Here is a 27803-nt window from a genome sequence, read left to right as displayed (position 1 = left end):
CTCCTCTTCTACACTCTGGCACATCTCATCTTCTTCTTCTTCTCATCTTCCTCTTCTTTGCCAAGGGGATAATGGCACTCTCTTCCTCGCAGACCATAACATTGTCCAAACATGGCGGTGACCAATCTCATCTTCCTCTTCTTCTCTTCTTTACCAAGGGGATAGTGGCACTTTCTTCCTCTCAGACCATAAACATTGTCCAAGAGGAGGAGTGGTGAAGAGGAAGTGTTTTCAGATTCTTATTACAGTTGGTAGTGTGCACGTGCGTTGTGTATCTTCTCTTGTGTTTGTGTTTGTTTGCGCCACATATCTGAATACGATGCAGCACCAACTAGCCCCTCAAGCCGTTATTTTGAGATACCTCTAAAATTATTTGCTATATATACTGGAAAAAAACTTGCATATTTAGGTTCACTCATATTTAAGTAACAATATTAGAATTTTTTATTTACTCTAATAAACACTGATTGCAACATGGTATCCCCCATGAGCACCAATTTAGGGCCAAAATTTCGTTTTCCACTGTGTTTTGCAGTCAATAATCAGCAGAAGGCTGCAGTGTCAAATTTCAGTACACGTCCGAAACGTGAAAAAAAAAAAAATTACAACAAATGATACATTGGTGATCATAACACTGAAGCTCTTGAGGCAGGTAGAGTAGTGAATTGTTGAAAAAGCAATTAGCAATTTTTCATGCCTCATCTGGCCAGTATCAATGAAACCGAAACAGAAAGAGAAAACAAATGCAACTGCAAATTTATCGGTAATACGGCATGCCCATATGATATATATGTTCGAGCTTCTTACGCCTTATCCACCGACCTGGGACACTACCCTGCACTTCATCTTCCTGGTAAATCACTCACTACTACGCAAATACGCATTCTTAGACTCGTATAACTAAATGCACTGTTTATTCCTGCCAGATCGTTTCCGATTCAGACATTCCCCCACATGCCCAAACTATTCCGAACACTATACAAACTTGGAACATTGCATGTTTTCATGCCTAGTAGTAATTCAATCACCCCGCTTTCCACACCCTCCTCCCCCAATGTGGCGGGCTTGGGTAGCATCTGACCATGTTGAATGATCAGTTGGCCTTGGTCACCCTGGCCCAGGACATTCTTGACCCTTAGTAATGCATTGAGTAAAGTTGTATCCTCCTCTTCCTTATGCATAATTGTAAAATAAAAATAGAAGACATGCAGTCAAAATTCAGTGATATTTTAAACAGCTATGTTTGCTCACATACTGAAGTGTGGACAACTTTATGTGATCAGTTCAAAGGCTGATAGAACACAATAAAGTATTCTTATAAACAAAATTTAAAAAATTAGAAGTTAATTAAAATCGACATTTTTTTTTCAAACTTTACTGCTGGTTGTTAAAACTATTAGTTAACTTTACTGAGAGGATTCATCATCTGCAAACAAGCGTAACTGACAACTGTATTGAAAAATGCAAACACACTGGGACAGTGATATCAATGCTTTTGCTTTGAAGATTTGACATTGAATAGCATAAAATGTCCTTTGTTAATAATAATAATTGGTTCACAGGAAGGGAAAGCCGCAGCATCTGTCACACTTGCGCCAAGGACACCTGAACCGCGCCATAAAGGAAGGAGAGGAAGGTGGGAGTGAAAGTGGAAAGAGAGAAAGGGGAGCTGTAGTGCTGGGCTAGGGAGTAATTTCAACCACCTGGGGATTTCTAACCTGTGCTGGCATAGCACAGCACATCGAAACACAGCGCCACTTCTTTTCGTCTCCATAGAAACGCAGCCGCCGTGGTAGGGATCGATCCCTGGTACTGAGGCACAGTAGTCGGGCATCTTACCACTGCACCACAGCGGCGGGGCATCGTTTGTTCCTCAAGTGACTATTTCCAGACTGCATTGCTGTATGCGACAATCTCCTATGAAGGCCGTAAAGGTGGATGTAAGAGCAATATTGCTAGATTTTATTTAGTAAAAATAAAATGTTTTACGATGAAAGATGACCAGTCTTAAGTCTCACACTAGTTGGCCTGAGTCAGACACAGTGTGTGATAAAACCTGCCTTACATATGGCACACTATTCGGACAGTGACTAGAACATCGAAGCACCTAAACTTTATTGATAGCCTCCAGTTCATTCTCCTCCAGTTATTAAAGGAATGAGAACATGGGACGTGTCTCATCGCATGACGCAAATATTCTTAAAGTACTGATAGCAGACTGTATGCATTCATGAGAAGGGCATAATTTACAGCTTGCAAAACAATACTTTTCCCAATTCGAACACGGTGTTGGCATGCTTTCGTTTTCTTTCTTCCCATTAATGCAGTGCTCATGTAGAATTTATTATATTTCTTTGTGAAGCTAGTCTGGGTGAATGAAAGGTATGAAGAAATGCAACTGCTATGTGCTCTAAAGTATAAATGAGCAATACCAACATACCGGTCATATAAGAACGGGATCATAATCATTCCTTTCCATCCTTCCAAAATATCCCATTCTTTTTAATTGAAAGCATTTCTTGTAACACGAGTGGTGTCATCACAGTGTGTCGGCATACTATGTGGAAAGAGCGGTCATCAGAGAGAGTCTGAGCGAACTGGCAACCATTAATAAAATAATTGGTTTTAGGGAGAGAGACAACCAGAATATGGTCAAGGGCTTCAGTTCCAATAAATGTTGTGGGTTCAGGCATACAAAATGTAATGGGCTCGAGTCCCAAAGAAAGCCTTGGGCTCGAGTCAAAAAGAAGGTTGTGGGCTCCAATCTGCCAAAAAAGGTCATAGGTTGAAGTATGAGCAAGCGTTTGAGTTCCAGTAAGAGTAGGGTTCGAGTGCATTGCCCAGCAACATTTAGAGCGATTCTTTCACCTTATTACACATCACCAGACTTAACTGCACCCCTGGATTTTTTTTCTACCTCAGTACATATATATGGCTTGAACACTAGCAGTACGAAATAATGAAATCACGCTATGTCTGTGGCACACGTCCCATTTGCTAAAAAAAACCAGTGTGCGTGCTCTAAAGTCCACACAAATGCACTATATTATGGGCAAATGTAAGAGACACCTCTCCCCAAGTTTCAACTGTGACACACTACGTTGGACACTGCCGGATAATGCACTCCTAGTGTACTGTGCAAATCCCAGCACCGCAATGCTAGATTATGCCACATACTTGCGACATAACACAGTTCATAATGTGAAAGTAATTTTGCTCAAAATATTGCACAGTGTGCGCAATCAGGGTTTAGATTCTGAGTTGAAATACTGGAACTGGATGTCAGTTCGGTTTCCACTTCCAGTTTTGGCATTTTCAACAACCAGATTAGGGCAAAAATGGGACGCTTGCAAAGTGTGGTGTCTCTGCACACTAAATTACATGCTCACTTTAGATATAGACTTAGCTGCAATGAAGCATCGCCAGTGGAGGCGAACTATCGTAGTAAAGTGAAATGACCTCGATCCCTGCAATTTCGATATCCAACAGATGGATTTCAGCATACAGTGCCTGCTAACCTCTGTGAATGTGTGCCATACTTACCTGCTGCTCTTATTCAGAACCGTCATGACTAAGCATTATCAGGGAAAATTTGTCCGCTACAACTGTGTCTAATGTGCCGTGATATAATGAACTGTTTGCGAGGGAAAAACCGATGGAAGGCATCTGTAGAGAAAGGCATGCCATCGCGCTTTGAAGGTCGCAGGTTCACCAAAGGGAAGCACTACTATCCTCCATGCTCACTCAGCCGCATAAACCTAGCTGGCGTCCTGCCATGGTAGCTGCAGTCGTCCTACTAAACACAGTTGTGAGACAGTCTCTGGGCAGTGCTGCTGGTAAGCTAAAAACTCCAGCGCAGGTTCCTTACAACTAAAATTCATAATTATCCGGGTTCGACTGCACTAGCATAGACACAAAAGTTGCGGGCTATATAAAGGAAAAATTTTTTGCCTTCTGAAGAATGAAGCAGCTATATCAGTACATCTACATTTGCTAATTAGCAACAATGCCATGCTCTCAGTTAATATGGGGAAAATGGAATATCCACACTCAAGTATGAGACACCTTAAATGCAACCTTCACATGGAAATTCATTTCAAGGTACAGAACTCGGGCAATGTAGGCTAAAAAAATAAATACTCTGGCCGCAATGTTAGGCTGCGACTATCTTTATGTAATTTCATTATATGCATGATAGGTTGGCTGAAACAATACTCTTGAATCGGAGTTTCATTCCGAGCTAAGTCAAATAAAGTGGAACGAGAAACGCCCTGCAAATGCTAAGAAGTACTGGCCAGGTCTAAATCAATCTAAAATAAAGGACTAGGGCCCAGTCAGCCAATTTTTCGATTTGCTTGGAAAAAAAAAAGCCAAATGGAAAAATAAAAGTGGCCACAGTAAGAAACGGCGTCTCATGGCTTCAGCAAGCACAGACGGGTCATGATGCCTCGCAGAGCTGATTTTATTGGTGAAACAGAAATCTTTTATGGAAACTGCTGGTGGTGCCAAAAAATAAACGAGAATTCAACACAAGTCAGCACAATGCAACACTGTGGACTACAGTAGAAAGCTGCGCGCCAGTGTCAATGAAGCCGAGTCGGTTAACAAACATCGCTGCCAGAGTACAAGAGATGTTTTGTTTTGCCTACATCGAAATGTATTTATAAAAGCCGAATTCCATACTCACTAGGTCCCATGATGCGAACTCAGCAGCACCGAATACAATTTCTTGCCAGGAAATGGAAGAGATAGGAAGTGGTCTCAACAGTAGTTTTGTTTAGCTGCGAGCACCCTCCTCTACATGTAATCTATCGAAAACTCCAGTATTTTTTTTTCAGAAATGGCTCGAAACAGAAATAACCGACGTAGTTTGTAGTTAAAGCAGTTAAGTTAGAGCGTTTTGTCACTCTGTGTTTATGCGTAGGCAGAGGTGTTTTAATTAAACTGCGATTCAGGTTTTGAGTATACCATTAGATTGCAATTGAAGCTGTATTTCACACTCATCCCCACTGTTCCTTTCTGCATCTTACCTTTCACCTATTCACAGCATTTCACCCATACCCGAATAAGAAAATACTAACCTGCAGCATTTTATAACCAAACAATTCAAAAGAAAGGGCCACGTGTACTATGTTTCATCGATACTAATGAACTCAAGGACCATATGGTTATGTGATAGCTCGATAACTGCAGCATCTACACAACTTAAGTCTCAGAGCTAAGGCTGTGGACAATTTTATCTCCATTCAATTCCTTAAACTTGTTATGGAAAGAAGCCACACAGCATGACCCAAAAACCAACTCCAGGGCTCTAAACATTTGACAAAAGGTGAATGTCAGCAAGTACTTTTGGAGGACCCAGGAAGAAATACTACGCGTATAAAAAATTATGAGTCATGTGCATCAAAAAAAAGGACGGCGTTTTAATCGTAGTGTAGATTTCCTTCAAAGAAAAAAGCGTCAACAAGTAGCCAGCGATCTAAAATGGCCCGACGCTGCGCCCTAGTCGGTCGGCCCCTGTCAAAGCTTCTCCAGTTTGGCCATGCGCTCCACAAACTCCACCAGAGTGCGCACAGGTCGACCTACAAGAAACAGAATTCCAAATTTATTCAAATGATTCCTGCATCCGCAAGGTGCACGCAAGGAAGAAGTGTGAACTGTAAAAGGTTCTACTTGAGTGCACAGCACTATCTTGTCACTTTTATGGCATGAGTTCTCATACAGTAAGAACTAGGAATGTGTAAATAGTTAAATCTCGTTACAAGAGACACTCGGTTATAAGAGACATTTGAAAATGGTTTGGTTGGTTTTCCTATGTCTGCCATGTTAACACTGCATACAAGAGACGTGGTTACAAGAGACACTCGGTTACTAAAGACAACTGTTTCAGGTCCGTGGAGTAAATTTTTCACGAGACAACCCAGGTATGCTCATGCAATGCAGCTAAAGCGTACCAACTCGTACATGATGCACTTCAGATTCCCCTAGCTAAATTCTGTTCCATATCAGCATCCTTTTTGTTGCATATGTCAGGAACTAAGAAGAAGTGCTTGCCTATGATTGGAAAGTCAAAACAACCTCATTGTTTCAGCCACTGGCATCGCACTACTAGGCTTGCGCGAGCATCCAAGAGACTGCCGAGGTACCAGAATCTTTTGAGGAATTCGTATCTGCAGTTGTGGATCTTGTGTGCTCCCGAAGAACTTACGGACTGTGCAATTCTCGCGCAAGTAAACGGTGCATGTGCCATAGCAGATGACTATGAGGACATTTTAGAGAAAAAGTGTCAGCATCTGAGGGTGACAAGCATCTAAGAGTGCTTCAAAGGTAGTAAAGCAACAAAAAGGCTTGCAAAGTGAAGTGCTTTCCCTCCAGAATTTGGGAAGGAATACACTCTGCACTCCAAAAAAGTACACACTAGTATGAATAACTTCTTTAAGGGGGGACGCGGGTCTTAAACTGGTCAAAAATGGGCGAAAAATTGATTTTGAGAAAAATGCATTTTCGGAATGTCTGTACCTTTGAGCACTAGCCTTCAAAATATCAACACTGAATTCGATCGGGAAATACGGTAAAATCGACTTTTAAAATGCCACGGGAGCCTCGAAATGGCCAAAAAAGGGGTGAAAATTGTTTGAACTTCCCGCGCGCGCCGCGGGTGAAGCAGCCGGCTGGCCGCCGCCATCTTGGACTTGTTTTGAAGCTTGTTTCTTTGTGCGCATTTTGCGGCATCTCCAAATGGCGTCGCTCAAACAGAACGACCACCGTCGCGGGTTTTCCGAAAGCCGTTTCCGGTCCGCTGATTGGCTGGAGCGCGCGCTCGCGAAGCGAGCCCCTCGTCTCGCGCTTCCCATTGGCCAGCGCGACTGACTTACCATTTTTTTTTTGTTTGTTTTTAACATTCTTCGTCGCGGCTGCTGCTTCGCTCGTTTATGATGCGCTTTCGCGATCGTTATCAGTCGTTCCCGCAGCCGGTGCTGGTCTTTAGACGTAGCTCGGTAGACGTAGCTGTATCAGGAGTGTATTGAAAACGGAAGCGCCTAGCGAGTGCGCGTCGAAGAACGAGTGTGGCGGCGCGCTGCCAGGGTCGCCGGCGTGTTCTCGACCTAGCTGCAGCACGTCCGGCGGCATATAATCGTTTGCGAGCCGGATCAGAGGCATCAAAGATAGTATCGATAAATTTAACTGTTCAGCTGATACTCATGGCCCTCACCGACGCTACCACTTCGTTGCTTTTTTATCGCGTCGCTTCAGACGACAGGCGAGCCTGACATCGCGCCGTTGCCCGCGTTTTCCACGGACGAGTTTTTTTTTTTTTTTTTTCAGATTGTCTAAGTAATCGCGTCGCTGCGCTCAAGGGGTGTGAAAGTCCGAGCTTTAGCTCCAGCAAGGGACTCCGCGTGCGGCCCTGCATGCGCTGTACAGCAAAGTAGCAAAGTTTCATTCTGCAACATTAGCCAATTTATTAGGTCATTCCAGTATGCCGCTGTGCTTTAGCCTTAAACTTTGTGCAGGTTTATTAATATTGCAAGACCGTTTTATCGTAATGTTGAGTATCTGTTTGCCTTGAAGGGCACTGCCACAGGCATATGAAGTTGTAAATAAAGCTTCTCCCGCTGGTAGTGGCGGTATATTTAGACTTTGTGGCAAGCTTTTACCAGTATTTGGGGAGGGTACTGTTATATGTTTAGTATATAGCCTTCCTCATAAAGAACAAAGCCTCACAACGATTCCATTTATATTACCATAGCTGCAGTGTAGCAAAAGTTTAAAGGTTGTCTCAAAATGCAAATACATTTTTCTCAGTGCTGTTTCTGGACACTGTACTCAGCCTTACTGTGCTTTTTCTCTACATTGTCGCCGAGTGACAATGACAAATTTAGCATCACTGCAGTCATATTGAAAAGATCAGGGGGTGATCCAACACTTACATCACTCTATCGACATTTTTTCAAATTGCCATTAAAATAATATTGCATGTCAAAAAATTTTGCTGATTTCCTAATGGCATACACTACCTTGGCCATGGGTAATGGTGATAGTTTCAGTTTTAGTTGACATATTCAAAATCCAAAGACAGTTTTGGAAATGGGAAGAGCATGACATTTTTGGTGAGAAATATCACAGTGAGGCTACTGATTGTTCAAGTTATAAAATGTGGTCAAACTTCAAATGCCGTTTTCTCAGTTTCATATTTTTGGTCGATCTCTACAGTCTTACGCAGGGTTTTGATAACTTCTTTTTAGTTCACACAAATAACTTTGGTACCATTTTCTTCAGAGAGAAATGAAGTACCCGATGACATTTTTAGTTTTTTAGTTTAGGCAATGGATAAATGTCAATTTGAGATTAGCTTAATGAGTTCGTTTCAAATAATGCAGCCTTTTACTCTCACCATAGTATGTGAGAATGACATGCCTTTTTGAAGAAAACGAAGGATGTCATCGGGTATGGGAAGACTTTGGCTATCAATCTATGTAATTAAAAGCAACGAAATGCAATGAGAAAGTTCATTAAAGCTGCATAAGAAATTAACTAATTATGCTCTGGACTTTGTTAGATAACTTTTGATCTAATACCAGCAGCTCAATTATAATTACATTTTTGAAATCAGGAGAGAAAACCACACCTGTGTGCAAAGTTTCGTGAGATTCTATCCATAACTAAAAAAGTTAGTTTTAAGACCCTCGTCCCCCCTTAAGCTTTCCTGAACAATTTCCTGTTAATGCGTGTAAATGCATTTACGTGCTGATGTGCAGTAAACATATCAACACAGTGCTTTTAGAATTTTTGGTTACAAGAGACATCTCTTTTGGGTCCCTTGAGTGTCTCTTGTAACGAGGTATAAAAATTTTAGTGGTACACAAATATGCAAATACAAATTGAATATGTTTGTCACTCTAATCATATTTGAAACACTGATATTTGAAATTTTGAATATTCAAAAATTACCAAACACATTGAAAATATTCGAATTCACCCCAGTTTCACAGCACTGTGCACTTCTGCAATGCAGGCCTTTTCTGTACAGAAAACCAGTTTACAGAGTTCCATATAAAATTTATACTGGACTTTTTCGATAGAGCGTACCTGTGCAATTATAGTTTAATTAGCAAATACTATGTGAATTCTAAGACTACCAAGACAAACAATGTCTGCTATCTTTTAAGTTTCCGTATTCAATTTTTTTACTTATTAGATATTAGTTATTCGATTTGACATTCGAAGAAATGTTTTTCCCATATTTGTATTAGAAAATTTCAATATTCCCACACCCTTCAAACCCAAGAACACTTCCGAAGTATTTTAAAGTTTCATTGTGCAGAAACATGTACCCGTAAGTGAGCAGCAAAATAATTTTTTGTGAAACATCTTGAAATTTACCAAGCGGCGATATGAAGTCGTGCTAGGGGTAGACATTTGGCGCACCCGGTTCATACTGATCGAACATTTGAAACCGACAGTCCTTCAAGCATTTGCCCCCTCTCGGCAGCGGTGGCCTTGTGGTAGAGCATCCGCCTCGCATTCGGGAGGTACCGGGTTCGATCCCTGGTGCCGCCGGTTACCCACCGGTTTTTAGATGGGTACAAGCTTTCCCCCGGCCTGGTGCTCGGCTCTTCTGGGGTGAAATGCTTGGGAAAAGGGGTCACGGCCCAAATAGTTGCGCCGATGTGGCAGTGATTCGTTTCGCCATCGGACAACAATAAGTCCGCCTTGTGCGGCAACAGCCCATTATGTGGCCCTTTTTTTTTTCTTTTTTTTTCTTTTTTTTTTCAGCATGGCCTTTGCAGGCCATGGTTGTTCGAAACTAAGCCCCCGAGGGAGCACAGCAGGGTTAGCAGAGCCTCTTCCAAACGCACATCCCTGAAAGAGCCGGGCGCCGGGCCGGGGGACGCTTGTACCCAATTTTACCGGTGGGTGTCCGGCGGCGGGTTTCGAACTGATCTCCATGAGTGGTGGTGTGCCGACATTACACAACTGACATTGAACAACTGAAATGGACAGCAAGTTGCAAACACAGCAACTTCATGCATGTTGGATGAGCTCATCCTTCAGCCTGTTTTATATATCAATTTATCAACATATCAAACCCTGTCACAATCCCATCTGAAATTGGCACATTCGGATTCAATTGATCTAGTGAATTGATGCAGACTAAAATTCTGCTATGAACGATAACAGCCCAGTTAGTCTCCAAAGATACAGTGGGCAAAGGAAAGGGTGGAAGTAAGCGTGCAGTTATACACATTCTTAAGAGAGCCCATTAAGCATAGCTTGAAAACCCCCAGGCATACGCTACCCCAGCAACGTAAGTTCTTTCCACCCTGTGTTCACGTACCAGCCATGCCTGAGCCGAGGTAGGCCACTTCGTCCTTGTTCTCCATGACGCCCGCAATGTCCAGGTGGGCCCATTGGGGACACTTCACAAACTCCTGCGAGGCAGCGACAATAATGAGAGGTCTCACCAACTACCCTTCCCGGCAAAGAAACCAAAACGCGTTTGCCTGCACTACACACACTAGGTCAAATGCAAAAAACTTGGCCCACGTGCTATGCAGATTCCAGAAGAGTTAACAAAATGTTGTTTATTTTGTTCTGTTCTTTCCTTATGCTCTAACGTTAATTATAACTGATTAATATTTTCCTTTCGTCATATGCTCTGCTTTTGCTTTATTTTTTTTTCTCATCATGGTTTTGTATATTTTTGATGATTTGCACCTAACACCACCCGCACCCCGCGTAATTCAGCCGCGATAGCCTTCAGGGGTATTTTTGTATGAATAAATAAATAAATATAAATGATAAAAACAACAAGAAACCTGGCTACCAACTACGGCAAACTAATATTTGTGCACTGCCCTTTTAAGCCTACAGATCTGGCAAAGTAAGTTTTATACGTTCACTCACAGGAGTTTTTCTTTGTTTAAATGAATAAGCAGATGCACGCTTTTTTACACAGCTTATTACAAATTAGGCTACTTTTTTTTGCATTATACACATTATTTTATTAATGACCTCATTATTGTGATAAGGCTTTGGCTTCACCTGCATCTTAAGGCTTTACGAACCTTGCATTATAGCTGAACCTGATTACAATGACTGATTTATATAATTTATTTCAATTTTACATAAAGCCCGAGATGCTAATATTCAGTACAGTGCACGAAAGTGATAAAGCATGACCACAGACAAATCCTGGGATCCCATAACTATGACCCCGAAAATATTTCAGGTTTTGATTTAGCAACTGCCTTTACACCCCACAGGAATGCAACCGTACTTGCAACAGATATTTCTGACTCCGAGGAGAACGAAAGTTTTCATCTTGCAACATAAAGTGGACATGAGCGAACGCTGGAACATTGATGCCCCGATCACCCGGCTGCAGTCAAATCTGCACTATCTTGACCATCAGGGAAAGTAGAACCATGGAAACAAACGCAATCCAATCGACTTGCCTCACCTCGCATGGCTTCAAGTGTAGTGCGGACGTGACAAAAGGGAAAGAGTGTGGCAAGCCAATTCTATTGCATGTGAGCAGGGGGGTAACATAATGGAAGGTGAACACAGCATCTTTTAAAGCCAGTTATCTTGACAAACATTTTTTTGTGATTACAAAATTTTGAAGAGTTTTCAATCACAACGGGACTCATTTTCGGGTGCTGCAAAGTTAAGACCGTACTAGAAAAGAACTGTATACGAGAACACAGCGCTAAATACATGTCAAAAGAAAGTGGATAGATAGAAGATATAAAGGAAGACTTCAAAGCAAAATAACATTAATGCAAGAACATAAACCGAAAGAAGCATTAGGCAAAACACAGACGACAAAATGCGAAACCTAAAAACCACAGCTACCATCATAAAAATGAGAAAGGGTAACAGATGCTGTGGAATATAGGACACAATGCAATAGTAAATGTCAGACACAAATTAGACGAAGGATAAAAAAGAAAACCACACGCAAAACCCTGTCACTTCAAATAATGCTATGAGACATTACGATACATGATGTCTCAATAAACTGCAATGTGCTGATGGCTTTCAATAACCCTCAGGCTATCTTCCCTTGAGTGTTTCACGCATTCCACAAAAATAATGGGGGAGAAATTTCCCCACCTTGAGGAAAGCAGCCGCGCTGCAGGAGCCTCCCGCGCCCGCCTGCTTGGAGATGTTGTTGATGTCCGCAATGGTGGGCTTGGTCATCTGCTTGTGGTACAGCTCAAAGAGGGGCATGCGCCACATCCGGTCGCCAGTCACGCTGCCGGCCTGCACGGGCCACAAAGGTCTTTCTCAGGAACAAGCTCACTCGCCCATGCAAAGGTGCCCACACAACCTCGGCTCTACGGCACGCTTTCTCAAGACTGTTTGATTCTCTGACAGGGGAACTGGAGCTACGGCATAGCAGAACTTCCGTGAAGTGCCGTTAACAGTTGCAAGGCTCCAAGGCCACTGGAGGAAAGGAACGTGATGAGGAGACCAAACCCTAAACAAACTTATGTTAAGTCGGCCCATTGCCCAGCACAGACTTTTAAAAGGGGGGAAGTTTACAACAACAGCATTGTACTTGCTCTCCAGCCACATCTTTGAAGGCTATGGAGTTAATGGAGGATTTGTTTTTTCTGGATTTTTTTTTTCTTTTTTTTTTATATATAGGAAAAACAAATCCTCCATTAACTCCATAGCCTTCAAAGATGTGGCTGGAGAGCAAGTACAAAGCTGTTGTTTTAAACTTCCCCCCTTTTAAAAGTGCCAATTAGCACAAAGTTTGAGCAGTTCCTTTTGTAGGAGCACGTGAAATTCTGCCTGTACTTGCACTGTCTCTAGCGTAGATGAAACGTTGCTATATATTCAGCCCATCACTGACAATGGCGAAAGGCCCACCCCTCTGAACCTTTTCCTTGCTGTCAGTTCCAGATGCTTTGCCTCCAAGCAACCTTGCTTTGTGGGGAAGCCATCGCAGTGGTTGGCTTGTGCCCTATCTGTAACAGACTCCTCCAATATACTTTTGCAGGTCATGATGCTTTGCTGTCGTGCTCTGCGCAAGGCTACTCAGTGGCCCCTCAGAGCATCTGTCCGACCCGAAATTGAGGCCTCACTCGAAACAGCAACAAAGCCGTATAAGTATGTGGTGGGAAGTTTTCAGTGGCATCCGATTCAGACGTCGTTTGAGTCGACACACTCCCATCTGCTTTGGAAATGCAAGCACAATACCCACTTACCCACAGCACACCGCATGTCTACTTTTGGATATACAGTTGTTCATCTAGATACCTGCCGTTCGCTTAGCATTCTTTTGGAAAGAAAAGAAGCTTGTGCGCAAGCTAAATAAATAGTTTGCACATGATGATGTCATGTAAGCGTGCTGTCCATGCTTATGAATGCCATGACTACTGCATGTGCAGTAAAACATGAACACAAAGATACAATTCATGCTGGAAATGGCTCTTTTTTTTTTCCGTATTGCGTGGAAATGTCTTCTCCCACGAGGGTTACGAAATTCAGCTCATCACATTGGCATTGCCTAAGTACCTAATGGTGAGTTCGGAGTGAGGGAAGAGGTTTGAGCGTGCATGACTGTCAACTCTGAATGATGCACCGGAGAGAAGTGAAGAGCGTCAGCCTGCCTTATGTGACATTACACAGTCTGACTGTCAGCTGCTCCCCAACCTTAGAATGAAAGCCCCCTAATTGCCATTACTGTACATTTACTCCACTAGCTAAAGATGATGAAGTGGTTCTACTTAGAGGACTCGGAACGATTGCTTTTCTTTATTTTTATCTTTAGGCTCCTGGAAGTGACAGACCTTATCTTAAGGGGGGAGGCTACCCTTGAACACCTACTTTTTTATTTCTTGAGGTATTTGAATGAAAATTTCAGGGTATGCTCATAGTACACACACTTGAAGAACTACCAAGTTTCATGAAGCTGGGCTCATCGGTTCTCAAGTTAGAGGAGTATATCAAGATAGTTTACATAGGTCCCTAGGGGCGGGCCTGGAGAATTTGCAAAATGTGCTAGCAGTGTGAAATTTGTTATGGTCATTCCTGGATAGTTTCCCCAGGGCAAGACAATTCCTTTTTTCCAAATTTCCTCTCTGAAAAATTTTAGTACAGCCCCAAATTTAGTGTTCAAATTTACACCTGACCTAACGATATTTTAATTGACTGCCCCTAATTACACATGAAATATTTTGAAAAAAAAAAAAAAAAAACGAATTGTCTTGCCCTCAGAATTTTACTTAGGTATATAACAAAAAAAAACTCATGAAAATCCAATAAGCGGTTCTTGAGCTGTGACTTTCCCTAGCAGCCACACCGTGCAAAAAATTGATTCTGAGAAAACGGCTCTCAAAGGTTGAGAGAACAATAACTTTTTTGTTTCTCTAGTTATCATGATGAAATTTTCAAGACAGGCTCATGACATTAACAAATGAAAAACCACCAAGTTTCATAGAATTATGCACGCTAGTTCTCAAGTTACAGAAGCATATCAAACTGGTTCGAATAGGTTCTTTATATCAAATCTAGAGAAATTGTGAAAGGCACTGGCATTGTGCAATTTGTCATGCTGATTCCTAGATGGGTTCCTCAGGGCAAGACAAAGCCCTTTTTCTAAATTTTCTTGCTGAAAAATAGGATAGAATTGGATTTTTGTTATCAATTAGACCTATGTTGATTAGCCAAATTAATTATGACAAATTCCAGACATAATATTTTGCATACATGGGCTTGCCTTGCCCTCAAAAATTTATTCAGGTACAGTCGAGCCCACTTATAACGGCCCCACTTAAGGGGGGACACGGCTCTTTGGCACCGAAAATCAGCCTGAAAATCGGATTTTCAATTTTTTCATTTTCGTATTCCTCGCACCATTCCGCATCTGCACGCAAATTTTCATCCTTATACCCAGCGTATTTATGAAGTTATAGCGATTAAAAAATGCAGTACCACACCCACTGCCCTTTAAATTGTGGACAAACGACACCCAATTTCGATCGCCCGGCGCATGAGAACTACGCGCTCCACCGCGGCGATTTTGGTCTCGTTCGAAAGCGCGCGCTTTCGGCTTATTTTTTCTTTCGGAAAGCAACCCTGTGCGCTCCGCCTTCCCCATAAAAAACAAACAAAAAGATAGCATGCAGCGCGCGCTACTATTGGCCGGTTAAGGCACGTGATCAAAATGGCGTCGTTTGGTTGGTTCCGGCAAGCTAGCCCTGAAATGCGGACTCCCAGTGACGCCATTTTGTCTTTCTGCCGACCACGCTAGTGCAACGCGAGAGTCATGCCAGGCGCGAAGAAGTACCGCTCTTTGCACAAGTTCGGGCGAAAGCAACCAAAGAAACGCGTTAAGAATGCGACTTCGTTGCGTACTGTGCAAGAAGCAAGTGCCAGTGCTGCGGGATTGTGTGACGATCACGTTGCGGGCGGCGACGCTTCTCCGATTTCGCTGGACAACGGCGCCGTTCTTCGTGCCGACTGCAGTCGTGTACGTATTGATACCGTGCCTGTCACTAACAGTGACATAACTCAAGTGAGTGCCCGTGAGCAGGCTACGCTTTATAGACTGGTATCGACGCCGGCGACGGCACGAAAGACCGCGCTGTTCGCCGATGCAAGTGGTGCGTCCGCAGAGTCAGATGCGGACGGAACAGCCTCCTATGCGGTAATTGACCTCAGCATTGTGAATATCCTTCTGGATGCCGTGCGGTGCAAAACGTGTCGTGGATGCGTGCGTTTAATTACCAGCGACCGGAGCTATGGCCTCGCCGTAAAACTGATCGTGCTGTGCGACAACTGCGGTGAGATTGCGGCCGAGTGGAACTCGCGGAGGGTTGACGGCGAGAAAAGGTGCAATCCTTTTGAGCTGAATATTCTGGCTAGTCGAGCAATGCTGTCGACCGGTAACGGCCAGACAGCAATGAACGATATCTTTTCGGCGATGGGGTTGTCGCGGCGCGGGATGCACAACAAGACTTTTCAACGGCATCTGAAGAACACACTGCAACCCGCTGCTACCCGAGCCGCCACGACCGTTATGGCACAAGCCGCGCAGGCAGTGGCGAAGGTCTACGATGACTTGTGTTTTGGGCATAGGGGGAACATTGCCGTGTGCTACGACGGCACATGGATGACGCGCGGACACTCATCACATATAGGCGTCGGTGCCGTGGTGGAACTCTTCACTGGTTACGTGCTTGATTATGTGGTGTTGTCAAACTTTTGTCTGGGCTGCGAAATTGGTCCCAAGCCAAACACTGACGGCTACGAACTTTGGAAATCACGCCACCAGTGCCAAAAAAACACCAACTCCAAGGCTGGTCAAATGGAGGTAGAGGCTGGCAAAATTCTGTTTGAAAGATCTCTGCAGCGCCACAACATGCGCTACACAACCATGCTATGCGATGGGGACAGTCGCACGTTCAGTGCTCTTAAAGATGCTGCAATCTATGGCTACATTGAAATAGTCAAAGAGGACTGCATAAATCACGTGCACAAGCGTATGGGAGCAGCTTTGCGCAACCTCTTGCAGAGACACAAGGGTGCAGGGAAGCAAAGTCTTGGCGGCAGAGGAAGGCTGACAGCTGATCTAGTTGACAAGCTGGCAATATATTATGGCCGAGCGCTTCGATCAAATGTAGGTGATGTGGATGCCATGCAGCGAGCTGTGATGGCGACATATTACCACATCACATCTACTGATGACTGCCCCAAACACAGTTTGTGTCCTACCGGTGAGAAGTCATGGTGCCGCCACAACGCTGCAAAGGCAAAAGAGGAGCCTGCACCAAAGCACAATTACAGTCTGCCAAGAGATGTGGCTGATGCTCTTTTGCCTGTTTATAGTCGTTTATCAGAGAAGAGCCTGCTGCAGAGGTGCATTCGGGGGAAGACCCAGAACTCGAACGAAAGCTTCCACTCGGTCATCTGGACCTTGATCCACAAAGAGCGGCACTCATCACTGTTTGCTGTGGAAGCAGCCACAGCAGAAGCTGTGCTGCGCTTCAATGCCGGCTGCAAGCATACAGCAGCAGCAATTCTGCAAGAATGCAGTACAAATGTGACAGCAACTGGGTCCAGGAGAGCTGAAGAAAAGGACTTGCACCGTAGCGCACGTTCTGCAAAGAAGCGGGCGGCTTCGCTTGGCGTTGCTAAAACAGAAAAAAGAAAACACCGCGACAGCATGCACCCCGACTATGCTCCTGGTGCATTTTAATAGCATGAGGTCTTAGGGGTTGCCCTTCCTGATTAAATGCCCTGAGGCTTGAGTGCTTCCGACAATCCCCCAATTTTGGTAGTGTTGCATTTTTTAAAGATCAATATCTCTGATCCTGTTCTTGCTATTGCTTTAAAAATTTTTTTTCTAGAAAGGGAATCCTGCGAGTCTCATGAAACCAAGGTAAATGCAGTGACCACAAAAGAAAATTTGCTGAGAAGGTTATGTTGTCTTCGGTACCCAAATGGAATTTTACTTTCAAACGTTTCCTATTGCGTAACTTTGGCTCAAATTGGCATAGGCCATTAATTTTCGCTTCAGATCACTTTCCACCTGTTTCTGATCTTGTTGACATATCAATCATTGACATAATTTACACCTACATGCTGTGAAGTGTTTTTCCTCGTTTTCTCAAAACTGCAATTTTGAGGGTGCTGCAATTTTGGAGGAGAGATATCTCTTAGTCTATTTGTGCTATAGCTCTCATTCTTGTTAGAAAGAGAAAACCTTCGACAGTGCCGTAGGACAAAAATATGTACAGTTGTTATGCGGCAACATTTACAGAATTAATTATCAATCTTAGGTGCCAACCTGTGCTTTTATTCATAAAAGTTTGACTTATTGTAACTTTGGTTCAAATTCTTCTACCACGTTATTTCATGACTAGCGGCACTCTATGATCCTTCTAGATCACTCTGGCAGGGCTATTCTCATCATGCCATAAAGTGTTTAGTAATTAACTCACCTCCAAACGAAGAACATGAATTAGGCAATATTTTGAAAGCTATTTCATCTACAAGAAAACTAACCAGATATTTGAAATCAGCATGCAAAAGTACATTAATGGTGCAAGTTTCAGTCAGATCCACCCATAAATAAGGAAAAAAGTTTTAAGAGGGGTGTCCCCCCTTAAGACGAGCACTCGCAATTACCACGAACAAGTCCGGTGCAACCGTCAAAATATACATTAGGGCTATGGCGCTCCGTCGATCTCGGCTGTAGCCGAGATCTGTGCGAACATCTGTGCGACTAGCCGATCGGCTACAGCGAACGCCTTAGTGCCGCGGACCACTTTCCACATGCTGAGATCCGTCGATCCTGTGCTCTGCAAGCCGCGACAATCGGCATTCCCGATTCCCCCGCGGCATTTCGCCCTAGCATGATGGGCGGCGCAGACGCAGCAAGCGATTTCCCGGTTTATCTATCGCGGCATCTCGCCGGAGGAACGAGGAGCGGCCCAAACGCGACAAGCGACTTCCCGGGTTATCTTCCGTGGCATAAGCGCCGAAACGAAAAAAAAAGAAAAAAAAAAAAGCTAGCCAAGTTTGCACTGAATGCGTGTCGCACCTCGAGGCATCGTGAGCGACCAAGCACGTTTAACACGTTGCACGAAACCGTTCAGAGGGCACGACGAGAGATCGTAAATCCGGCGATCGCAAAAATGGCGAAAGGCGAACAGAACGTACGAAGTACAAAGACAGACAACAACGACAGCAAGCAAAGAGCCGTAGCAGACGACACGGGGAGGCGGAGACCGACGCGTCAGCGGCCGCAGCAGCCAATAGTAGTCGCCCGATCCCCCGCGTTCTCGCGGAGCGCGCGCTTTGCCCAATCGCAGCCTTGAATTTGAGCGCGGGAAACTTGAAAGCTGCCACGAGGCTCTCAATCGGTAGCAAGCCACGCCTCGACCGCGCCGCCGTCGCCGCCGCCGAGGGTGGCAGAAGAAAGCGCAAGAATTCACAAACAAAACAAGACCAAGATGGCGGCGCTCAGTTCGGCGGGAGAGGAATGGCGCGCACGCGAAGTTTGGGAATTTTCGGCGCTTGCTCGCTGCTTCGCGGCTGCCGCCGCTTGTTAAACAATTAATTTCGAGTATTTCTACGGCAAGTTGGACATTGATAATTACAGAAATGGTAGTTTATAAGACATACTACCGGAATATATAATCTTCCAAAAATCGACTGTTTCGCGATTTTTCGGTTTTCAAAGGTCGCGTCCCCCCTTAAGGCATTATTGTAGAACTGCTCGCAAGCATTGGCTCCTTTCCAGCTTCTGGGTGCTCAAATAAATAAACAAATAAATAAAACATAAATAAACATCGATTTCTATAGTGAGCTGCAGTGATTCCTGATCGGCCTATGCCTGGATCACTGCCTCAACTGCATCAGCACCTTTTTGTCCACGTTTGCATCTTTTTATACACATTTTATCCAGCTAGCAAAACACACTCAAATGGCATCGTGTGTAAACTATTTACACAGCGTCTATGAAAGTTTTTGCGAAAGAATGCTGTAGAAGCAAACGCTAGGTATCAAAATCCTCAACCATGGGCTAAAGTATATGTAACAATTCTTCCTACAAAGAGCAATGTGGCGGGTTATTTGATATTGCATATCTGTAACGAGCAGCACAGTTAACAGGTTCCTCGTGTGTCCTGTTAACTGCACTGCTCGTTACAGTTACTCCCCCCCCCCCCCCCCCGCAGTCCTTCTAGACTTCCAAACTACACCACTTTTGCAATACATCTCGTTATGTTTCAGCAATACGAAACTAAGAAAGCATGAGATATGATAACTAAAAATGCATTAGTTTTGCAGCACAAAGGACACAAGAGCACTCATTAACACTCAGCAAGAAGATAGCAATTAAAGGACTACTCCCAGACTCACTCTGACACCAGCCTATTTTACTCCTCTCAAGCACCAGAAAAGAACTGATGGAACTATGTATCTGAGAGAAGTAGGCTGATAGTGATGGTGACGGCGGAAAAACATTTTCCTCTACCTCATCTACTGTGCCTTTAAACTTTTTCGATGTTGTTCCCCATCCTTGCCACAGTCTGGAGAGGTTGAGAGGAAACCATTAAAGACTCTTCTTTAATCTCTAAACCAGTGCAGACCACCTCACAAAAAGGGACAACCAAGAGTGGTGGGGGATTCCTACTCTTGTAGCTCAACAAGTCTGCAGCAGCTAAACAAAGTCAGATTAGGCGGGGGACCCTGTCTCCTCGTTTTGGTTTCACTCTACATGCCTGTTGCTCAAAGTTCAGTTATTTGTGGTTCGATATACGGGTGGCACCCTCCTCGGAAGTGAGTCCCTAGGCTGCAGACTCCTTAGCCCCCAATTCCACTGCTGCTCTGGGCCTTGGTTCCCTGCGCTATTTCTCACCGTGTGCTGGTGGCGTAGGCGTCTCCACGTTTTATCAAAAAATCAGGAATGCAGCACTGAGGGGATTCATGGCTCGATGGTACACTCCACCATCATCATCATCATCAGCCTGACTATACCCACTGCAAGGCAAAGTCCTCTTCCCTATCCTCCAATTAGCCCGGTCCTGTGCTAGCTGCATCCACTAGACCTTTGCAAAAAACTTCAATAAACTCATTAGCCCACCTAACTTTCAGCCGGCCCCTGCTACACTATCCTGCCCTATGAATCCAGCTTGTTACCCTTAGCGACGATCGGTTCTCCTCTCTTCACACTACATGTCCTGCCCATGCCCATTTCTTCTTGATTTCCACTAGAATGTCAGCAACTTGAGTTATTTCTCTGGCCCACTCTACAAGCTTCCCATCTCTTAACATTACAACTACCATTTTCCATTCCATAGCCCTCTGCATTGTCAACTTAAATAGAACCCTCTTCGTTAGTCTCCTCGTTTCAGTCCAATATGTGCGTAAGTACACTTAGGTGACATCAATTTCAAAACAAACCATCACGAATAGCAGTAGTGTGCTGTTACATGTAACCACAAAGACGCACAATTAGAGGCTTGTTAGTTGTGAAATACAGTGAAACCTCGTTATAACAAACAGTTAAAAAATGGGAAAATAGTTCGCTCTATCCATAATTCGTAATATAAAATTTCGTAGAAAATACACGCAAGAGCAGCGAAGTTCAACCAGAGAAGGCACAGCAACTCGGAGGGTGCCTACTTGGGTCCCGTCCATTTACGGGTGTTGCCACCTTTTCCGGTTCCGTAGTGGCAACACCCAGTTTCGGCGTTTCGACCAATCAGATGACTCGAGGTCACGTGAGATAGTGACACTTCAATAACAACGCAAACTCCGAATACGGGCCCAGGTCAGTGCCTATGGGCTATGGCATCAGTCGAAAATTATGGGTCTCGCACCGCTTAATGAGGCAGGTTCCAATTGTGTGCACAGTTAAAGCACTGATAAAACCGAAAACTAAAGAGCAGGTGGTGAACAATGCCTCAGTGTTTCATCAAATACATTTGCCAAGATGCATGAGGTTCTCGTCATTTTTTTCAGGGGATCATTGAATAATTCGAACTTCGGACTTCTGGTCTGCCCAAGTTCGAATTAACAGATATTTTGCTGCAATGGTTCCAGATTCAGCGATAAGGTACCACACTGCCTGCTGCACATGCCGGTCGTGTTGTTCGCAAAGGAAGGGGTCACTCCCCTCACCCACCTCGTGCAGCAGGTTCCAGAGGGTGTTGGAAGTGCAGAAGGCACCTGTGGCTCCCGCGCCAAGTGCAATGACCATGGCCCCTGCACAGACAGCCCAGGAGGCGGCGTCAAACACCGAGGCGCGCAAAGAATGACTGCGCCCAACTCCAGCAGGTTGCCCACAGCGCAAGGCCAAACCCAAACTACGAGGCACAAAGTCAGCTAAGGTGATCCTGGTAACAAACGCAAGTTCTGTGAGTGCACAGTAAAGAATTTGTTGCTTTAGACGACCCAAAACCAAAAGGATCCTTTGACCTCGAAGCAACCGCCATCTAGCCAATGGCTGTATTGGGGTCCCGTTGGACTCGCTGGTGTGATGACACAAGGTGTGGCAGATGAAAAAGGCAATAACCCCGGCTCAATCGGGCTAAGCATGGTGTCACGAAAATCGCTTAATGCCAGTAGCTGAAAGGCTTTCTTTGATGCACATTGCCGCATTTTTCTCTGGTTGCATCAGACTACAGCATAGACATTCTCTCTTCTGATGCTGTTTTTACGGACAACAGTAGAAATGACATTGTGGTGATAAAACGAGTTTTTCCTTATTTGTGCAAATACAACACAGGGGTGAAGCTTGAAAACTAATTTTAAAAGAAACAATAATATGACTAGGTATAACACATTCCAAACTCTTAAGGACGCCCAACTTTGCCAACAAGAGAGGGGCACCCACCAGTGAGGGTGGCGATGTCGACGACCGCCTTGGGGTTGAAGGTGTCCGCGTAGCAGAGTGCGTCAGCCAGGATAAGGCGGCCTTCGGCATCTGTGTTGTCCACCTGCACAGTCACAGTGAGGCCATTAGCGAGGCCAAAGAGGATCGCCAAGGGAGACAAGCTGTGTGGATAACAAGTCGTCGACGGGCCAAACATTCCTGATATATTCGGTCAATTTCGGAGCACCAGTTTGCCTGAGGGCCCCGTGCATTTTTTTGTCCTCTTGCCCCTGAAGTAACAATGCGGATCCAAATTTGAGTAGGATACAAATTCACGAAATACCTTCGGGACACTTTGGTGCACTACAATACGACATGAAGTCAAATTCAATTAATTCAAATAAATTAGACCGTCTTATGTCACAGCTGTACAGAGGATGCCATACGCACTGTACACGACTATAAGCGTGCTGCCTATCAATGTAACCTTGGTCAAACAATACTGAGCACTGCATATTGCAGCGAAAGTAGAGAACATATTACCTTCGCTTGACTGCTCACTTATTTGGATTCCAATTTTATACAGAGGTGGCCTCTGGCAACTTGTTTCGTATTTACTACGTTAGGAGTGGGTGCTGACTGATTCAGTCAGAATGAATTGCGAATACCCGTTGGCTAAGGCAATGACAACCAAAACAGCAAGTTTCACAGCAATGTTACTTATTTCCCACAACCACTGAAGAAATAAGCACTCAGTGACAGAGGCTGCAGAGAAACACCAGGAGAAACGAAAGAGACTTCTCATTAATCCTGACCAAACTGAGCAAGCACCCAAACCAAACGTAGTATAAGAGGAAATTGTCAGTCAAATGCTACCTTTATTCCAGCAGCTAAGCCTGGAGCAATTTCCTTTTCCCCTCTCTGAGCGATGCAGGGTTCAATATATACATGCTCACGAATACAACGTTTGAAGCACCGAGATTATTCTGAGGGTTGTAAGAACCACTACTGGACTGGTAGTCGAGCATAAAATTTCTTTTTTTTTTTTTTGGATACACATTTCATTTTCTTCTTTACATATTTTCTCTGACAGCTATTTTTTCTGACAGCCCAAATTTTATTACTGTTAGCAGTGTATGAAGAGCTCTAAAGGTCTTCATTCACTTCTAATTAATGAATGAATGAAAGTGAACAAACTCAAAAATGGTTCCAAGCTTGCAGGGAAGCGACCAAAGCAGGAGGACACTATTCGCTCAACACAAGTTATCCTCTCTGGAGAATTTCCACCAATCGCCTTCCCAAATCCTGAAACATGCATTGCATAAGCATTTTTTCCATCTCTGCGCATTTTTAGCTCAGGCATATCTTTTTCCACTCAATCTTTAGGGTGCATTTCTCGCAGGTGTGAAGCTAGCATAAATGAGCATGGAAAGACATCCAAGCCCCTTCATTTCAAGTCACTGCAATAACTCAATCGAAAAAGCAAGAAGTATTTATTTCCAACTGCGAAAACCAATTACGCATGACATGACGACCTGCGCATGGTTGCCGCACCTGTCTTGGCATCATTATTTCCCGTTTAGTAGGGCTTTTATCGAGAAAAGTCTGTAGTTACTACGGGCATACCTCTAAATAGTTGCATTAAGAGCTGGTACACTGAAGAACGACGAAATTGAATCATGCTGAGAACTCAACTAGCCAAGATTCTGTGCTCTGCATCAGCGGTGCAATTGGCAACAAACAAATATTTTTACTTCAAAATGCTGTCACATAATACTGAAATAGCATTCCTCAAAGGCAGGAAGAGAGAGGTGTGCACTCCACCTGAATGGTGGTGCCGTTCATGGCGGTGACCACGTCGCCGGGCTTGGTGGCCCTTCCGCTGGGCAGGTTCTCGCACAGGGGGGTCAGACCTGCGTGCCAAGGCTTCTCAGCTGCTGCTCTCGAGTGGCTCGGTTCTTTTACAAAAACAACAGGGCTAACTACACGAAGCTGTCAAGCTTTAGATGCTGCTACTGCCACTAACAGACCATCGTGGGAAGGGGGGGGGGGGGGGGGGGGGGGACAGGGCTCTTGGAACATTTTTCTTTAATTTTAGATTAAATGCAATGGAAGTGCACAGTCTTGATCAGTTTTCTATGTGCACTTCAGTGACATCCTAGGAGAAATACATTAAACAGAAAGCATGCGAAGAGAGTGTTCCACAATCTTCACCTGAGCTGAACATTTCGAGATTTTAAATACCAAAAGACATTTAGACTGAATTGAACGTTCAGTAGTTGACTATCTGGCTCAATGTCTTGTCTATCGAATACTCACACCGGCCCACGATCATCTTGCTATCTGCAGTGGCTGAGTACCCAGCAGCAAACTATCACAACCAATACAGTTGAACCTGGTAATAACGAACTAGAACATATATCGAACTCACAGAATATCCCCTTGAAAATCCCATGTAAGAGTATAGGAAAGCAGTGTCATATATCAAACTCAATTTTACCGGTGGTTCGATATATCGAACTCTGCACCACACACTGGAAAGTGTGCCTTCCCCAAAGATGATCGCATCACCCTTGGCCGTTTGCCACGTGACGTTTTCAAGCCACGCACGGAAGGAATGAAAGGGGCAGTTCGGCGACAGCTGGTCTGGGCAGCGCTGCGCCCGTTCCCCAAAGGCGCGCGCATCTGCAGTTTTCGTTTCCCATGCTCCAGCACATGACGTTTGCAAGCCATGTGCGTGAGTGTGTCCATTCTTTTGCCGAGCTATCTCTCTCCTTCAACACGTGCTACGCATGCGCCAAGCCAGCTCAGCCCGTTTTCAGACAGAACGTCGGACGCTTTATCCAGCGTGTTGCAAACCCTCTGCGCGCGGCGGCTGACGTGGCTATGGTGCCTGTGGACGTTAAGAAGTGGCAGATCTCTCTCAGTTTTTTTTTTTTGTGAAAGTCATCCATTCTTATCGTTGTGCTGTACGCGTGGCGTAGCGTAAGATATGGTGGCTGCGGACGTTAAGAAGTGGCAGGTTTTTTTTCTTTTTTTTTCGCGGGAGTCGTTTATTCTTTTATGTATGATTTAACGAAACCATGCGGTCTGCTGCTGCGATCATGACGCCCGCCCCAAGCGCGGTGTGATAAATTGAACCAGGCTTGTGCAATCAAGCCATCATGGGCACTCTGTCAAGTTCGCTCCCCGCCACCGCAGGAGCTATCAAACATGCAGTGACGTTATCGCTGCGCAGCATCTTGGCACGCTGCCAAGAATTGAGCTGTGGATGAGATGACCGAAACAGAGTGATGCGCGCCATCGACGTGCAAGCGAAAACGCTCGCGATTTCTGCCGCGGCAACATAGAAACCTTGTTTTGAGTTGCCGCGGTGGCTAGAGCGGCGAGGGGGACGCAGTTCCAACAAGTTTGAAATTTTTCGCTCTGTCGCTGCCGCTCGTTGCTGAGATCGCTGAATCGCTTGCATGTGAGCGAGCTGGCCTTAACACTTTATTTTTTCTCAAAATCTCAGGTGCAAAAAAAGAGGGTGGGTTCATTATGCGAGTGGGTTGATTACGCGACAAATACGGTGTCGTTTTTTCGCACCGTAAGTGCCATCACAAGCCAATTTCTGTATATCGAATTATCGATATATCGAACTATTTCACGATCCCCGTCGAGTTACGATATATCCGGGTTCGATTTTATATCACTGACAGAGAGGCCTACTGAAAGCTATAAAGCAAGGAACAGGGGTGAACCTTCACTTGCACATTAGTACTTAAGGCGAAAGCGTTTAGCCCTTTTACTGTCACATTGTACCAGTACGTTCTCTATCGTGCGTTCAAAACTTGGGCACGAAGCTGGCGCGCTTGTACTGGCTGCACCATCTGTCAACTCTTTCTACAAGTTCGTATTTTCGCCCTGCGCTGTGTTAGTATGTATACAGTCAATGACCGATTTTTCGGACCCTCTAGAGAACGCAAAAACGGCCGAAAATTCAGGCAGTCCGAAAAAATGAATGCATGAAGAAGACATACTATTTTACAAATATTTCTTGGATCAAAACAGTCAAGGACGAGGTATTAGGCTTCCTAAACACCAAAGCATGAAAAAAGCCATTCAAAAACTCTATGCAGCCAACAGCCTGTTTATTATGCATGTGTCGTCAAGGCAGCCGGCGTTATTGCTGCTGTGTCTTAAAGATCCTTGTTTGGACGGCGTTTCGCTTGCATGCAATCATATTGGCTTCGATCTGAGCAAGAGTCATGTCAGCCCTGTACACCGATGAAAGCGTGAGCAATGCTCGCGTCAACTCGGCGCTCGTAGGCAGCGCAGACGTTGGCTTCTCATTCTCAACATCAGAGTCTTCCGAATCCTCCACAACCTGACGGACTAGCTCCTCGTCGGTCAGTTCTGTACAGAAGTTGAGCTCGTTGTCAGCGTCGACAAACTGTTCAAAAGCTATTTCCGTCGGTATGAAAATCCCAGCAGAGCGAAGGTCGTTGATCGCTTTATCCATGGGCGGGCACATGTCAATCACGTTGTCACATTCAGGCAAGTCTGCTGCCTCTGGTGTGTGCGAAGCCCGCCTGCGATCGTCTGCTCATTACTTGTTTAATAATGGCAGCTTTCTTCTCCATCGTTAACCGATAGTACTGTTTTCTGCGCTTCGATGCCATAGGTGAGAACGACGAGGACGGAGTGGGGGCCATCGTGGGCAAGCAAGATCCCCTTGCTGCGAAGTGTCGAAGCACCTAGGCCTAGCGTCGCAGAGCACACTTGACACAATACGTGCACCATGCACCAGCTTAGCGAAATACCATGTGGTCTGCGATGAGCCTGCGCAACGAAAAGGCGAAACGGTCGCGGCGTCGACGGCGCTTCCGAAAACTCCGGAAGAGACGCTGGCGAACATAGCCAGAGTGGCCAGACCAAATCGGTGTGTGGCGGCTAGGTAAGGCTACTTCTTAAAAGGTGTGACATGGTACGCATACTGGGAGATAGCCAAAATGGCGGCTTTGTATGACGCAGTTGCTGTTTCAGACCTTCCGTTGCATCAAAAAAGTGCGAAGAATTGTGTGGCAGGGGGTTCGAGCGTCCAAAATTTCAGACGCCCTTATACATTAATTCTAAGGGGCTCATGGCGGTGCCGCGAAGATGTCCGGAATATCGGGCATGTCCGAAAATTCGGTCGTTGACTGTATATTGAAGAGTATGGAGCGACCGTGGCCACCCCCACCGCCTTCCTTGCTGGAGGGTGAGGTTGCTCCGTGCGCACTACTCTCGCACTAAGCGATCATGCAGCGCACGCGTGCGGTTACGGGTTCAGGAATTGTTCTACCGTCTGCCGCAGGTTTGCAGGTTTTTATTTTTATTCTGTAGGCGTGCCTGCTATGACACATCAAGTTAGGGGCGCACGCCGTTGTCTCTCCAATAGGTCGATACAGGACTCGATCGCAGCTTTTGCTCTCTC

At 44.8% G+C, this 27803-nt stretch overlaps 1 protein-coding gene across 2 annotated transcripts in view; it reads right to left on the bottom strand.

The window, feature by feature from the left end:
- Positions 1-5401: 5401 nt before the first annotated feature.
- Positions 5402-27803, bottom strand: part of LOC146178008 (cytosol aminopeptidase-like) — a 70509-nt gene continuing 48107 nt past the window's right edge. For both annotated transcript variants that reach the window (XM_084580702.1, XM_084580703.1), the window contains exons 10-15: positions 24170-24258; positions 22367-22469; positions 21656-21735; positions 12121-12270; positions 10340-10433; positions 5402-5582 (exon numbers count right to left, since the gene is read on the bottom strand). In XM_084580702.1, coding sequence (XP_084436828.1) covers positions 5521-5582; positions 10340-10433; positions 12121-12270; positions 21656-21735; positions 22367-22469; positions 24170-24258 — 578 coding nt within the window. In that variant the 3' untranslated portion in view covers positions 5402-5520. The remainder of the gene's footprint in view (positions 5583-10339; positions 10434-12120; positions 12271-21655; positions 21736-22366; positions 22470-24169; positions 24259-27803) is intronic.

The sequence above is a fragment of the Amblyomma maculatum genome, chromosome 10 (genome assembly GCF_055883805.1).
Source record: "Amblyomma maculatum isolate TAMU_Amacu chromosome 10, ASM5588380v1, whole genome shotgun sequence".
Lineage (NCBI taxonomy): Eukaryota > Metazoa > Arthropoda > Arachnida > Ixodida > Ixodidae > Amblyomma > Amblyomma maculatum.
The sequence above is the reverse complement of the archived record's forward strand: the minus strand, read 5'-3'. Positions and strand labels throughout refer to the sequence as shown.